This window comes from Amblyraja radiata, chromosome 23, assembly GCF_010909765.2.
Source record: "Amblyraja radiata isolate CabotCenter1 chromosome 23, sAmbRad1.1.pri, whole genome shotgun sequence".
In the NCBI taxonomy this organism is placed as follows: Eukaryota; Metazoa; Chordata; class Chondrichthyes; order Rajiformes; family Rajidae; genus Amblyraja; species Amblyraja radiata.
The window spans coordinates 12,540,750-12,557,661 of record NC_045978.1 but is presented as its reverse complement, the minus strand read 5'-3'; the positions used below and the strand labels follow the sequence as shown (position 1 = coordinate 12,557,661).

The following is a 16,912-nucleotide window of genomic DNA, read 5'->3' as shown; positions in this document are numbered from 1 at the left end:
TGTATGTGTGCTCTCAATGCAAGGCATCAAAGTTCCCAATACCACAGTGAATGCCCTTTCTTCCCTCTGAGTGGTCAAGAGGCAGGAAAATCAAGTCCAACAATCCTTCCATCTTTTCCTTTGCATAGCTGCAAAGTCCTTCCAATGAAAGGGCTCGGGGTAGAATGTCTGTTTTTGGTGTCCTATGCCGGGCATATGAACAACATGGCCAGCACTGTATGTCGGGTCTCAAAGCTGAAATGTTAGCCGAGGAGTGGACACTGAAATTGGTTGCTAATCCATTCAGTGAATTTGTAGGATATTGCAGAAAGAACCATCATGGTATCTTTTCAACCTGCTGTTGTTAGACCAAGTTCCAGAAGCATATAGGAGGGTAGGGATCATTGCTAACTGGTAGACCATGTGTTTTCTGCCAAGTCTGAGATGTTAATCTTTAAACACCTCTTCCCACAGTCAACGAATGACTGTGGTTTCCAAGATACGGCAAGAGGTCCATGTTTTCTAAAGTCCTGCCTTGAACCTTTACTGCCAGCAGGCAATGTGTTGCAGCAAGGGCAGTTTAATAAAGAACCCTTATCTTGTGAATGTTCAGTGTTACACTGGCAACTGTTGGATTTTGGGTACCTATAAAGGCCATCCAAAATATTGAATGTTTCAATGCTGATTTTGGTGTCAGGGGATTTGTCAACTGCAGCCATAGTTGCAATTCATAGCTTGATACAGCAAGAAAACTAATCTTCCGACCCTTTAAATCTGCACTGACCATCAAACGCCCATCTACAATCATGGCTTTTAAGAAAAATTCTTCTTACATTCTCAACAACTCACTTGCACTCAATGGATAATTTACAGTGGCTAATCAACTTACCATCTTCTCCATAGTTTCATGATCTTCTTTGTAGTTCTAATGTAAAACAAATAGAGTTTTGCAGATGATTTAGTAAAGAAAGTAGTTTGAAAATCAAGCAAACACTCTAGTGTTTCTGCACTGCTGAATCATTTCTCATTACCTTATTTCCCTCAGTTAACCCAGTTCCTAGTTAGGAACTGTACACAACAGTAGCTCTAATACTGATACAATAGTAAATAATTTTGAATGATACTTAGTCGGAAATTAATAAGCCCTGTCATTTACTGGGCAAATAATACATGAAAGCAAAGATGTAGAGGGTTTTTTGAGAAAGCGTAATGAAACATAGTAAAAATGGAAGAAAAGGCAACTCTAATCCCTATGCTCTAAATTATGAATTTACCTTTTTTATACCAGAAAATTAATCATGGTTCAGAACTAAAATAATTTGAATTTAAGAGGCAGTATCGCGTTTTACTGTTTTTCCAGAATATTTAGTAATTGAAAATGCAGAAGAATTGAATTTAATATATTCCATGTGTGTGCTCTCCAAATCTATTCTCTGTGGAGACTTGCAAACAAACACTAGACCACCATTCAGAGATTCAAATCCCTTTAATTCAAGACAGTTTTCTTTCCTGAGAGTCAATAGACTGTCCATACTGCATGGGACAGAGGAAATCGTAAAGATGATTATCCTTCACATTACCTGTACTATTCTTCATGAAGAAATGGCACTCCATTGAGAGTCACTGCATATAACTTCTGAACAATGTATTGAGAAATGTTCTTCATGGTCCACAGTCTCCTTCACTTCACAACAGATGATGTCAATGCTGCAGACTGTTTTGACTGGAGCAAATCGTCTTCCCTTGTCAAGGCAAGGTGATGGCCAATGGTAAAAAAAAAACAATATAGAGGTCGATGAGGCATTGGAAGTTATTTTGTGGACATTGATCTGTCAAAGACATGGACTGAGATGTGGTGCAGAATATGTTTTATAGATTGTACTTTATCTCTGCATTTACATTTCCAATCAGTTCAAGGCAGGTAATTCTTTCTATGAGTGCAAAGGCAGTTCAGACGTAAAGTCTGGATAAGGTTTATCTTCTGATGTTGGTCCAGGCAGCTCCACACTCTCGCTCAGCAGCATTTAGGAGAGAGATAAGGTCATCAAAATGCTCCAGCAGTTCTTTAGGCTTTCTAGAGATTTTGGTAAAGCAATCATACTCAGTGAGACCTCTGGTATGTTAAAACAAATGCAGCTGGAATTAAATACATTAGGTAGCTTCTTAAAAACATGTTGTGGAATTTAGCTTCTCAGGATGTGCTGCCTCCCACTAGCTTCCGATTTTAATCTGCTCCTTTAAGCATTTCGGAAACTGGGAGTTCTTAGTTATTCAAAGGAAAAATGGGCGAAATGTTGGGTTTTGATAAGAGATGGGCTATGAAGGGAAGGTGTGTGTTTGCACCATTTATGGCCTGGAGATGCAGAGGTTATGGTATGAAGCGGCAATGGGATACGAAAAAGGGAAAGGGACACAAAATGCGGGAGTAACTCTCTGGAAAAAATGGATCAGTGACATTTCGGGTCAGGTCCCTTCTTCAGACTGATTGTAGTAAGGAGAGTGGGGGGGGCTTAAAGAGAGATAAAAACAGGAGAAATCAGGGCCAGCAACAGTTGACCTCAGGCAAGAAGGTTGTCTGATAGGCCAACTGTGGGCTAGAGACAAGTGTGAGCCCAAGAGGGATACATAGTTGTCAACTGTGGAGACTTTTACTGGACGGGGGAGGGTGAAAAGGGAGCTGTTGATGGAAGTTACAAAAAAAGTAATATCCAACATTCATACTGCTAGAGTGTAGGCTACCCGTGAAATATGAGGTGCTGCTCCTCCAATTTGTATGTGGCCTCATTCTAGCAATGCAAGCGGTCCAGAACAGAAAGGTCATTATGGGAAGGGGAGTTAAAGTGGTTGCCAACTGGAAGATCCAGTAGGCCTTGGCGGACCGAACTCATGTGTTCAACAAAACGGTCTACGCTTGGTGTCACCAATGTACAGGAGCCCACATCGGGAACACCAAATGCAGTAGATGAAGTTAGAGGAGGTATGTGTGTATCTCTGTCTCACCTGGAAGGACTGCTGGGACCCCTGTAGGGAGTCAAGGGAGGAGGTATAAGTTCAGGTGTTGCATCTCCTGTGGTTGTAGGGAAAAATATCTGGGGAGGGGGTGGATTGAGTGGGAAGGGATGTGTGAACCAAGGAGTTGCGGAGGAAGCAGTCTCTAAGCGAGGTGGAGATAGGAAGATATGATTAGTGGTGGGATCTCGTTGGAGGTGATGGAAATGTCAGAGGATGATATGTTGGATGCAGAGGCTGGTTGGGTGTCAGAAGACCAGAGGAACTCTGTCCTTGTTGTCTCTGGGGATAGAGGGAGTGAGTGTAGAACTCCGGGACACAGAAGAGACATGAGTGATGGAACCATCTATGGCAACTGGGAGGGAAACCAGGTTTTCTAAAGAATGAGGAAATCTTCGATGTATGGAAAGCCTCTTCTTGGGAGCAGCTGTGGCAGAGACAGAGGAATTGAGAGTCGGGGATAGCATCTTTGCAAGAGGCAGGGTGGGAGGAGGTGTAGCCAAGATAACTGTGGGGGTTGGTAGGTATGTCCACTAAGTCTAGTCCCTGGTAGACACAAAATACTGAGTAACTCAGCGGGCCAGGCAGCATCTCTGGAGAGAAGTAATGGGTGACGTTTCAGGTCGAGTCCCTTCTTCAGACTGGTCTCTTTGTTTAGTCCCTGTATTGTTTTATATTTTCTAATTTCCTTTGATAGGTTTGAGAGACAATATAGCTCCTTTGACCCAAGAGGTAAGAATAGACCTCCCCTCCCCACACTGAGGTCTACTCTCCAAATCCCAAACTCCTCATACGTGATCCTCATAATTTATCCTTTGGTCTTTTACCTCACGGCTAAGGATTTCTTTGGTGCACAACTGAAAGTTTAGTCTATTTAGAATGTATCCAACTTCCAGTTAGCTGCTACTTCCCACCATGTGTTGTGTGAGAGATGGACAGAGATACTACAGATGCGGTGCAGTGGTTAAAATCACTCTTGTTTCATTATACCTACGTTGGGTTGGATAGTTCCTAATTTCATAGTGGACAACTATGTCCAATCTGAATATCAGAAGGAAAAGCTTCTCATACTTGTATAAAGTGCAGTCTTCTGAAAGGCTGCTCCTTGTGTACAGGAATTCATCATCATTGTTGATGAACTAGAATCGATGGATCGTGCACATGGCTGGAGAAAATTGATTTACTTACTGCTCCTCCGTAATGTTCCAGTTTAGTGTGTGTCCCAGTTAATTGCACTCAGCTGCAAGATTTGCCTGGCCTTAATAAATTCCCTTTATGGAATTCAAAAGAGAAACAATCCCTCAGTATGAAATGGCTAGTGTGAAAAACAGGTGTAATGTTATGCATAAGCATAAAAAAACATCTATAATAAACATAATTATACCAGGCATATCACACCAGTGTAGACAGAAGATCACTACTGACACGAAGGTTAAAGCACATGATTGCACTTGTACAGCAATACCACTAGTATGCCCACAGCTATACAGTACCTGTTCAGAGAATATTTGATGCAGATTCACGGTGATGATAGTGAATTTTTTTTTCTCCCATTGATGTCCCTCCTATTAATGAGGACAAAATTGACCAAACGTAAGCAGTGATATAATTTATTGCCTGCAATCGAACAAAACCGTTTCAGTATTGTACTTTGTCGTTCTTTTAAATACGCAATTAAATTGCTGGATGCGTCGCTATTTTAATGAGATTATGTTTGAATTGGTCTCATCTTCCATTTTGCAACCAAATCCATCATTGCGCGGTTTTAGGGATTAGGAAAGAGAAGACAACTGGCATGTAAAGTAATTGTACAGAAATCGGGAGATTGAACCTCATCAGGTTAAACATGACTGGGGAAGAGAAGGGGTGGGGAGGGCAGAGGTCGGGTGGGGGGGGGGGGGAGTCATTACTTTGTGCCAATGTTGCAGATTTCTGTTCTGGTTCAATTTTTACCAATTACAATGTCCATCTTAATTTATGTTTCAGTTTATGTCCCCGAAGAAGACTTAAAGACGGGAGAACTGAGAGAAGGAGAAGATGGCAGCCCTTCTGCAGAGGAGTTACAAGGCAATGGTTACATGTGCACGGAGGAAGAGGAGGAGGAAGAGGAAGACAGCAAAGGCAGCTACAGTTACCAGAATTCCCCAATTAGTGCAATGTCCAACCAAGATGCAGAGTGCGAGTCGCACATAAGTGATACCAGTGATAGGTTGGCTGATTTTAAAAGCATTTCTTCCCGGGACGGGCAAGAAAAGGAAGAACAGTCGAATGGAGAGACGAAGAATGGCCAACAGAACAGTTTGGGGGCAATGAGAGCCGTTTATGCTAGCTTTCTCTCCGATTCGTATTGGTCAAGTCTAGGCTTTGACCTCAAACAATCAAAGGCTGAAAGGACGAGCTGCAAAAGCAGCAATGAGAGCACCAAAAGTAGCTTTGATTGGCACCAAGATGCATTATCCAAAACATTTCAACAGACCTCCTCTTGCAGACCCATGCCGAAACCAAATCTTTTCAGTTCGGTGCAGTTGTACAGGCAAAATAACAAGTTGTTTGGGACTGTTTTCACAGGCGCCAGTAGGTTCCGCTGCAAAGAATGCAGTGCAGCATATGACACTTTGGTAGAACTAACCGTGCACATGAGTGACACAGGCCATTACCAAGACAATAACCACAAAAAAAAAGTGGACCACAACACCAGTTGGACAAAGTCACGGAAACGAGCCTTGCAGGATATGGATGGTATGCATGATGCCCAGAAAGTGTTAAAGTGCATGTACTGTGGTCATTCTTTTGAGTCCCTTCAAGATTTGAGCGTTCATATGATTAAAACAAAACATTACCAGAAAGTGCCTCTGAAGGAACCAATGCCACCAATCGGATCAAAGTTAGTCCCTCCCACTAAAAAGCGGGCCCAGCATGAAGTCAATCAGCCTTGTTCACCGGATTCAACCACTGGAGTTGCAGGGACATTCACAGGCGAAGCACACAAGAATTCAAACCCCTACGTGTCGTCTAACAATCGGTACGGTTATCAAAATGGTGCCAGCTACACCTGGCAATTTGAAGCCTGCAAGTCGCAAATTCTGAAGTGCATGGAATGCGGAAGCTCTCATGATACCCTGCAGCAACTCACAGCCCACATGATGGTGACGGGGCACTTCCTTAAGGTAACAAACTCTGCATCGAAAAAGGGAAAGCAGATTGTTTTTGACCCTTTGGCCATGGACAAAGCACAGTCCATCACAGAAGCGCCGTCAAACGAGATCCAGCCTCTGGCACCAGTCAACAAATTGCCGCCAGATTCCTTAACTCCACCCGCGGTTGAAGATAACAAAAGTGAAGAAAAGCACGAGATAACAGAGAACGTGGAGAAATCACCTCAAGACAAAGACGATTGCAAGGGGGACAATCCAGAGAAGATGTTTGGTTCCACGCTTCAATATCAATACATAAGAGAAGAAGATCTGGAGGAGAGCTCGAAGGGAGGTGGTGACATTCTCAAGTCACTTGAAAACACTGTTGCTTCAGCCATCAACAAAGCCCAAACTGGGAGTCCCAGCTGGAGTGCATATCCCAGCATCCATGCTGCCTACCAGCTTCCAGGAATGATTAAGCCTATGCAACTTGGTACTCAGATATTGCAAGTTAAGCCAAACCTGAAACCTATAGCTCCAAAAGTCAGGTATTTCTCTGTAATTACAAGCAGCCAAAACCAAGGGCTTCAGTCCAACAATGACCAAATCAAGGAGGAACCAATTAGCCCGGTTCACGAACAGATTTCATCCAAGCTGGAAGAAAGCAATATCGAGAAAAAGGATCCAAAGTTAAACCTCCAGTCTGCGCTGCTTTTGCCATGTAAAAAGGAAAGTGAGAGCCCAATAAAGTCAGAGACCCTCACTGATCTCCCAAAGGCAGACTCGCCTTGTTTGAAAGAAGCTGAAGAAGTGAAGCAAATCTTCAAGAACGAGCCTGTAAAGAGTGAAGCAGTATCTCCAAACTTTTCTTTAACCAATGGATGTTCTGGACTAACAGTGATCACAGATCACCCATCTGAACACCTTTCAGTCAGCCCACTTAGTGCACTGCAGTCGATAATGAATACTCACCTTGGCAAAGCGGCCAAGCCCCTGACCTCAAACCTAGACCCTGTAACGATGCTTTGTCGACTCAATAAGAGCCTGCTGGAGAAATCAGCTTCACCGCCAAGTTTAATAAAGCCATCCAATATTGCTAATAGTTATTACTACGAAAGCAGTGATCAGCCAATAGATCTCACCAAATCGAAGAGTGGCAAAGCCATCCACTCAAACGCTGTCAAACCCTTTACTTCGTTACCTTCCAAACACGTGCTATCTGATATTGCTGATATGGTAAAGGTCCTCCCAAAAGGTACGACACCAAAACCTTCTACCTCATCAAAGATGTCAGCGGAAAGGTTAGAGACCGACGTGAGGAGCTTTGAAGATATATCAATGGATTTTTTACCAGTTCAGAAACGAAAAGGTAGGCAGTCAAACTGGAATCCACAGCATCTTCTTATTCTGCAGGCCCAATTTGCTGCCAGTCTGTGGCAAACAGGAGAAGGCAAATATTTATTATCTGATCTAGGTCCACAAGACCGAATGCATATTTCAAAGTTTACTGGACTCACCATGACCACCATAAGTCACTGGCTTGCCAATGTAAAATATCAATTGAGAAAGACAGGTGGAACGAAGTTCCTTAAGAACTTAGATACAGGGCATCCAATTTTCTACTGCAATGATTGTGCCTCCCAGTTTAGGACTCCTTCCAGTTATATTGGTCATTTGGAATTCCATTTGGGCTTCACTATGAAAGATATGGCAAAGATTTCTGTACAGCATGCAAGAGGGGAGCAAGAAGTTTCAAAGGTGTCATCTGAGAAGTCAGTGAGACCAACTGTAGCAGATGAGGACACAGGCAGCAAGTTCCAGTGTAATCTGTGCAAACGAACTTTTGCTAGCAAGCATGCAGTAAAACTGCATCTCAGCAAAACACATGGGAAATCACCAGAGAATCATTCGCAGTATGTAACTGAAATAGAGGAAGAGTAGCATCTCCAGGTGAGCATCAAAACTGTTTCCATTATCTTCAGTCATTTAAATGTCACATTATGAAGGTGAGTCACTCAAACGTGTGTTGAGCAAAAAAAATATTCCATAAAATTGCAGTAAGCAAGAGAAGTAGGTAGCTTTTCTAAAAGTTATTTTGCTTTTTAAATTTGGAGCATATTTCCAATGACCATGGTATCATGATAGACAGTGGTTTGCTGTACTTTAAATTGATTATATTCTGGTGTGTTTGTGAAATTCTATGCAATGTTCTTGATTGTTAGTTTCTCAGAATGAAGTGCCCTTCATCCCATTCTTACTGTTAACGACATTCTATCTTGTCAACTTCTATCGTAGTTTCAGCTATTTACAAAGGCATTTATTCTGACTTTTAATGGTCTCCCAGGCAGTTTGGACATAGAAGAGCCAAAACCTACTAGTAATTCTGAGAATGTATTCACATGCAAGTCAATCAAACAATAGCAGAGAAACAGACTGATACCAAATCAACAGTCCATTTAGTACAGTGCCCAGTTTACTTTTCCATTAAAATCAATGTTAAAGGAAATTGGGCGCAGTGTAAAAGGCACTGCTCATTCATTCAGGGTCCATTTTGTGCTACTGGCTTTGACAACTTTCACCATAAAAATCTATTTCCACTGCAAACAGTGTTTCAGAATCAGCTGACTAACAGCACGTGCAACACATTTGTCTCTAATATTACATTTTTTAAATCTGCTTTTTGCTGTTATTGCATAAATATTCTCAAATAAAAAAATAGGTTTATATAAATGGGTATAATTGTTTATATCATGAAATAATTCCTAAGTACAGAAATGAAATTAATATTTGATGCCTGGTGCTTCTCAGAATAAAAATCTCTGTAAATAATATTTGTGATAAATCCATTTTTCTTGAGTCTATTTCAAAAGGATGATAGAAATAACTGTGCCTTGTTTTGTTTTTAAATGTTTATTGAATGATCAAGATCATGTTGTTTATGAAACTGTATAAATATAAATGTATATTATAGTAAGCCAACCCTTGCAGCTTTCTGTGGAAAAAATAATACACTAGGTATTTTTCATTCAACATCAGATAATGTATTGGAAATGGTTTTGCCGTGAAGAGCTGCAATGGTTAATGTAGCATTGGTTTATACAAATGGGAAAAAAAACAACTCAAGCAGTTGACACAGATGTAAGGTATAAAGCAAACGCTACACAGATTTTATTTGGAATAGTCAACAGATGTTTGCTGTATCTGTATGTTTATCATATATAATCTGGCAGTCTCTCAGGTTGTTATCCAGCAATAGTAATACCGTTAGATATTTTGCCACATCATTAGTCATTGAAACTGATGAGAAATAGATTGGAATGGGGAGGATTGGTGGGTGTGCAGAAATGTGTCTTTGGTCACGAGAGTGAAACACATTGGAGAGTTTTAGCCACAGATTGAACTTGCCTCCTTAGATTGGGTTGCAGTTGAACACAGTGGGGAGAGGTTGACAGTGAGTACAGTATGTATGTCCTGGCATTTACTCTATTCAGCTATGTAGATCTTGAAGAGATTGTGCAATTGTGTAGTCCAACTGGGTTATGAGGAAATTAGTCTTTGCTATTTGCCAGTACAGCTGAGACTTGCGTCCATCAGCCAAGTAGTATCGCTTCAATTGTAGCCTCAGAATGGACACCTGAGCAGCAAGTCAGAATCGATATGTAATGCTGGGAAGTGGGGAGACAATGCAGGAGGGACAATGAAGAAGTAGAAGAGTCAATGACTGAACAGCAGACCTTCTCACCTTGATGTGGTTACAGAGACAAGGCCTATTAACTGGATAGTGGGTGAATATGGGCATAATTCTGGAATTGTCAAATCTAAAGCAGATGATACTTTTGACATTATAGACATTGGAATGTTGGGCCCACGCGCCCTTGCGCCAAGCTGGCATTAATCACCGTTCAACGTGCAAAGATTTTTTTATTTGGGAAACGAATCTGTTGTAGAATCTCAAAGGATAACCAGAGTGAGATAACATCACCTTGCAGTCCATTTTTCCAAGCAATGGACTCCAAGAACCAGTGGATAACATTTTAAGCCGTTATTTCTATGTCAGTAGAATTTATACCAACATGGCTTTGATCAGAGTTTTACATTGTCGTGTAAATGTGCCTTGCTGACAGTCAATCTGATTATGAAGCAATTAGCCTTGATCAAACACCAGTTTTGAATTTCAATTCCAATTCTGAGGCTAAATAAGCCCACAACATTTGCTGCTTAAATTACTAATAATGGCTGGTATGGGGGACTTGCATCTAAAAGAAAATATCATTTAATTCTGTTTAAATTTTATGTCATATGTAATGTTTGCTGAATGAATGGTATTTATGTGCTATTTATACTCCAATCCATCCAATGCTGTAGAACTAAATTCTGATGGAATCGGGCTTTTTTGTAAAGTGATTGGAAACTAATGACTCTTAGAGCCTCTTTTCAAAGTAAAATTTGTATAAAGTCTTACCTCAAAAGTTCATTTCAGAAATGTGTTTTGGGCACTTTAGGAGAACATTTAAGTTGTGATTTCACTTTATGACGTTTTTCATCAAACTAATATTAATTCATAAATTCTTGCTCCAGAGGCGACATGGTAGTGTTGCTGCCTTATAGTGCTTGTGCTTACAGCACCAGAGACCCGGGTTAGATCCTGGCTACGGGTACTGTCTGTAAAAAGGTTTTACGTTCTCCTGACCGTGTGGGTTTTCTCTGGGAACTTCGGTTTCTTCCCACACTCCAAAGACGTACAGGTTTGTAGGTTAATTGGCTTGGTAGATATGTAAAAATTGGCCCTAGTGTAGGATAGTGTTAAGGTGCAGGGATTGCAGGTTGGTGCGGACTCGATGGGTCGAAGGGCCTGTTTCCGCGCTGTATCTCTAAACTAAAACTAAAGTAAAACAAAATATCAAAGGATGTACTTTGCATCATTATCTTGCTCATTATGTATTCTACCACAGACGGCGAACTTTGAACACCTTAACTCCCTCACCTTCTTAACTCATACTAATTTGCTTGCCATCCCACCTCTGCATCCCATCTTACAATCTTCTCCTTAGATGTAATCATCACTCTCACATAAATAGCTTCCCTGAACCTGTCCCTCTTGTACCTTCTCACCACTTCATCTGATCCCCCCCCCCCCGCCCCCCCCCCCCCCCATTAATATTCTTCCCTCCCTCTCCTCCAATCTTCCCCTTCCACCTTACTGCGAAGTTACAGAGACGAGGCCCATTAATTGGTTTCCGATATTGTGAACTCCTAGACATAAAATTGATCTGATATGTTGTCACCAAAGATTTCAGGAATAATTATTTTTCTTATCTATTTATTCAGGAGAAAAATTAGGAATTTGAATTCTGGCCATTGCATTTTTTATGGCATTGAAGTATCAAATATCAATATTAGTTTAGTTTAAAGATACAGTGTGGAAACAAGCCATTCGGTCCACCTAGTCCATGCTGACCAACGATCACCTGTACACTAGCTTTATGTTGTCCCACTTTTGCATCCTACACACTAGGGACAATTTACAGAAGCCAATTAACCTACAAACCCGCATGTCTTTGGAATGTGGGAGGAAACTGAAGCACCCGGAGAAAACCCAAGCGGTCCCAGGGAGAACGAACAAACTCTATGCAGACAGCACCCTTAGTTAGAATTTTACCTGGATCTCTTGCGTTGTAAAACAACAAATCTACCGCTGCATCACTGTGCTGCTGTATGAATTGAATTTAAGCACGTGGGTCAAATTATTGACTCATTGATTCACACGGAAAAAAAAGTTTCCAACTGTATATTCTTGTTAAAATCTTTCCTTTACAAAGTTATTTGGCATTGCAATAATGTAGGTGTGAACAAGAACCCGCCACTGACAATTTGAAATAAAAAGTACTACAAATACTCAGAAAGTCAATCAGGATCCAATGAAAGCTCATTAATCTGAAACAAACTATTTTTCTCTCTCCAAGATATTGCCTGACCTGTTGAGTATTTTCCAGCATTTTCTGTTTTAATTAACATAGCTTAAATTTCAGAGTTGATGATGCGCCCTCATTTTTTTAAATGTCTAATTAGAAGTGCAAAATGACAGATACTTTAGGAATTCAATTGTTATTCTTAAAAGTTAACAGCTCAGGTTTTGGACCAAAATGAACAGTCAATCAATTGTATTCATACTATTCTAAGACGGGAAATAATTGGTCATTTAAATTATCAACAAAGATATTTCATTCATATAGCTACTTACAGAGACAGCCAGCTTCCTTATAATTGTTTTATTTCCATTTGCCTCCTGCTTTAACTTTTCTCATGAAGCCTTAATCAGCTATTGTCACATAAAAGCAATCCTTAAAATGGTGACAGCATTAAAAGAGAAGTTGTTGTCCATGACCATATGCAACACATGTAATGTATCCCTCCTTTATTGAAGAAAGACAAGATAAAATATCTACATTACAGTTTAATCTCTGTCCACTGTACAGCCAGATCTGGGTTGAAGGACAGTGCTGCCTGAATTGTTCCAAATTAGCTGCAGTCCTCCAAAGGTCTATGTTTTTCTCTCACTGCGGGGTTAAGATTGAGGGGGGATCTTATACAAACTTACAAAATTCTTAAGGGGTTGGACAGGCTAGATGCAGGAAGATTGTTCCCGATGTTGAGGAAGTCCAGAACAAGGGGTCACAGTTTAAGGATAAGGGGGAAATCTTTTAGGACCGAGATGAGGAAAACATTTTTCACACAGAGAGTGGTGAATCTCTGGAATTCTCTGCTACAGAAGGTAGTTGAGGCCAGTTCATTGGCTATATTTAAGAGGGAGTTAGATGTGGCCCTTGTGGCTAAAGGGATCAGGGGGTATGGAGAGAAGGCAGGTACAGGATACTGAGTTGGATGATCAGCCATGATCATATTGCATGGCGGTGCAGGCTCGAAGGGCCGAATGGCCTACTCCTGCAACTATTTTCTATGTTTCTATGTTAATGGTGCATCTTGTAACTTCTTTTCTGTTTCCATCAAACAAACCTCTGCGGTGGTCCCAGAGAAATGGCATCTATTCCTCTGATTTAGGCTTCCCTCGTCCACCATTATCTCCAATAAGCTGGGGTATGGTGTATCTTAAATTGTCAATGTTTGATGCCAGATCTGGTATTAGTCCGATGTGAGCTAAAACTGCGTATTATGTGCCAATCAGTGGTAGGTTTTCTGTCGTATCCCTATGGTAGTGTGCCTGAGTTTTTTCGTTTGTGTTCAGTTGCCTTTTTGAACTTGTTTTGCACATACAATTCCCTAATCCAGTCAGTAGTTAGGAGTAGAGTTCTAGTTTGCCTTGTCATAAATCTTTCCATCTTCATCCGGGTTGGAGTCCTGCCAAGGGCAAAGATGCTCAAGTGGGACTGATTGAAATGAAATGGCCTTCTGCCACCCTTCTTGTCTATCTTCTGTGAACCGCGGTCTACTATCCATTGTCGGCACTGCAGGAATGTCATATCTTTGAGCAGATGAATGGCCACCAATTAATCGATCTCCCAGCATTTAAGAGCGTCAACTGGACATGAAACAAATTTTCCCATCCAGATAAAATAGATTTAGATCAACTTCTGTGCAGAGTTTGAATGGGACATTTCAAATGAAGCTTTTATCTTTGGTTTATCATTGGTTTCCTGAGATCAGAAGATCTTGTATTTTTGCATAAAGTCCCTGATTTCCCTTTTCATTCATGTGCCTGGATAAACATATGCACACACATCAATGAGTGGTGTGGCTGTAGAGGTTGTTCATGTTGAATCAATCTTCACAGTGCTGTCATGGTATAACTGTATTCATTCCATCTACTTTAACGTATTAATTCCAAGAAAATTGTGACATCTTTCTGGTTTCTCAAAGTAATATGATTTCTGATGTGTGAGATCTTCAGATCTGTGAAATTGCAACTAACTGCAAATAATCTTAACTCTTTTCAGAAAATACCGAAGCATTATCCATATTCCTAGTTCATGTATTGAACTAGTGTAATCAATGGTTTCAGTTGTAAACACAAGGAACTGCAGGTCTGAATTATTTTTAAAAAAGTGTTGGAGTAAGTCAGCGGGTCAGGCAGCATCTCTGGAGAACATGAAACGGTGACGTTTTGAGTCGGGACACTTCTTCAGACGACGGTGACGTTTCAGGACAATGACCCGAAACGTCACCTAGTTTCAGCTGTAGATGGTTTTCATCCAATAAATTTCCCCGTATCTCATTTGTGGTCTTTGCATTTTTTAGACCTTTTCTTGTGCCCAATGTGATACAGTAAATCTTATATTTTATCTGTCGTGGCCCATTCAATATACAATGTACGTTTTTCCTTCGATTCTCTCCATTCCTTAGACAGGTTAAATGACAGAAAGTCTTATGGGTTGGGTGAATATATTTATTCTATCCTCTGTTATCTCAATTAAAATGTACAGCTCGCTGTTGCATGGCAGGCATCGGGGCATTGTCTTAATTCTGAAGGATTGGATCTGGCAGTTGTATTCGGGTTCAGACAGTATCTAAAACCCATAATGACAACAAGCAGCACTTCTGACACCAAGTCTCAGGATTCCCTTATTCACTCTCTAGTTGGTAATTTAAGCTATCGGCAGAGGTACTTTGAGCACAAAACAGTTTACAGAGCTAGCCAGCGTCCTTACACTTATCTTCTTTACAATCACCTCTTTCTGGAACTTTCCTCATTAAAAACCTAGTGCAAAATCTTGATGTATGTCACATAAAGTAATCCCCATGGGGCTGACAGCATTAAAAGAACAATTAGTGTCCTCAGACCAACATTATATTATGTTACATTAATTATTAAAGTGGAAATTTAAAAGCCCTGCAGTGACAGATTAAAAATAAAGGTCATAAGTTAAATCCTGTCACTGACTACCATGACAGGTCATGTAGTCTTAGACAACTGGACATTTTAAGGAAACTGGACTGGAAATTTAGGCTTAGGTTCCCCGTATAATTGATCTAAAATTTGCTCAATGATCAGTTTCATAAATGGTCTAGGGATACTTTGAAAACATTTCTGATCTATAATAGGTTTGTTCACATTTTTTTTTGTATGTTTCTGGTATTCACCCAAAAGAGGTGTTGACCTTGATATTTACTCAGAACCACAAAGAGAGCAGAACCGCAAGGAGAGCACAAAGAGAGAGTTGGATTTTTAAATGACATTCCCGGAAAAAAGTGCATCCAGTACGTCCTGCTGAAGGCAATGGCAGGTATCTTTCAAACATTCAGAACAGGTCTCTCGCCCAACAACCAGCCACTTTTGCAAAGTACTTTGCTACTTCACATGGGTACCCTTCCCTCAACCCAATGAGAAAAGGAGAAAAAACATTTATATGTTTACTTTTAACTTTGGTTAATTGCATTCATCTGAACATATCCTTCATAGTTGTGCAGGTACAGCCCCAGACTTCACAACAGAAGTTCTTCAGGGCTGTATTGTAGGCCCAACCACCATCTTCTCATGTGCTTCATCAATGACCTTCCCTCCACCTTTAGCTCCAAAGTGGGTATGTTTGCTGATGGGTCAATAATGTTCAATTCCATTCACAACTCCTTGGCAAATGAAATGGCCATGCCACAGAAGTCACAAGTATCTTTTGGGTCTCTGATGTGCCGGATAAGAAAAAATCACCAAGAACAATTTTACGCATCTACCTTTGACATTCAGTGGCATTACCATTGCTGAGTATGCTACTGCCACTGCCCAGCAACTCAACCGGACCAACCCTGTAAATGGGCACCTTGTGGCAAGTGAGGAGCATCCTAACACCCAGGGCCTTTCCACTATCTTCATGGCACAAATTGAAAGTATGATCGATCTCCAATGAGCACATCTCCAACAACTCTCATGAAACTCGCCATCCAGAACAAAGAGATTGCTTGACCAGGACACCATCAAACACGCCACCCAGTCATTCACTCCACCTCCATTTTGTGTTATTTACACAAAGCACTCCAATTACTCACCAAGGCTATTCTGACTGCCTCTCGGACTGAGAAGGGCAAGGGTAGGAGGTGCACAGGGACATCGCTTGCAGGTTCCCCTCCAAGTTGGGCACGATCTTTCATCATTACCAAGTCAAAGATCTTGTGTGTATTACCCAATAGCAACATAGGGCAGCTTTACAGTGTGGATTGCAACAGTTCAAGAAGGCAGATCACCACAAACTTCCAACGGGACAAGTAGGGATGTGCAATAAATGCTGGTGTTGTCAACAACACCCAGATTCAATGAACAGATGAATAAATAGAAAACCCTGAGTTGACTTCATAATCATTTAAAACTGTTGAGTCAGCATATGTACAACATTTCCTTTGGTGAAATAATTTGCAACATTATATGTATATAATTATATGAATGTATAAAAGTATACAAATATAAATTATAATATGCATATTACAAACAGGAAAAATGAATTATTTTGTCTGCACTGATTGGTGTATACAGTTTAGTTTAATTTACAAATCTACCGTTTCCTATGTGTTAATATAAAGATATTTAAGGAATTTAAATAGGTAGTCTCACTCCTATTCATATTACCTTCCCCTCCCACAGTCTCACCCTGTGGGATACGATACAATATGAAATAACTTTATTTATCCCAGATGGGAAATGGATAAAAACACAAAAGACACGAAACATGAAATTAAAGTAACGAGTGGAAAGGATTGGGGATGTGCAAAGATTGGGGAGTGGGGCGGGGGAGTGGGGGAGGAGGGGAGTCGGTCTCAGTCTACCCCACAACAGAAAGGGGAGGAGA

The 16,912-nt window shown here is 40.8% G+C and overlaps 1 protein-coding gene across 5 annotated transcripts in view; it reads left to right on the top strand.

The window, feature by feature from the left end:
• tshz2 (teashirt zinc finger homeobox 2) overlaps nucleotides 1-16,912 on the top strand; it is a 400,444-nt gene that overhangs the window by 203,346 nt on the left and 180,186 nt on the right. For 3 of the 5 annotated variants that reach the window (XM_033041571.1, XM_033041570.1, XM_033041573.1), the window contains exon 3: nucleotides 4,975-8,072. In XM_033041571.1, coding sequence (XP_032897462.1) covers nucleotides 4,975-8,063 — 3,089 coding nt within the window. In that variant the 3' untranslated portion in view covers nucleotides 8,064-8,072. Of the gene's footprint in view, nucleotides 1-4,974; nucleotides 8,073-9,696; nucleotides 10,755-16,912 lie in introns of those variants that run through there. The other 2 variants (XM_033041572.1, XM_033041574.1) reach the window with 2 other exon arrangements.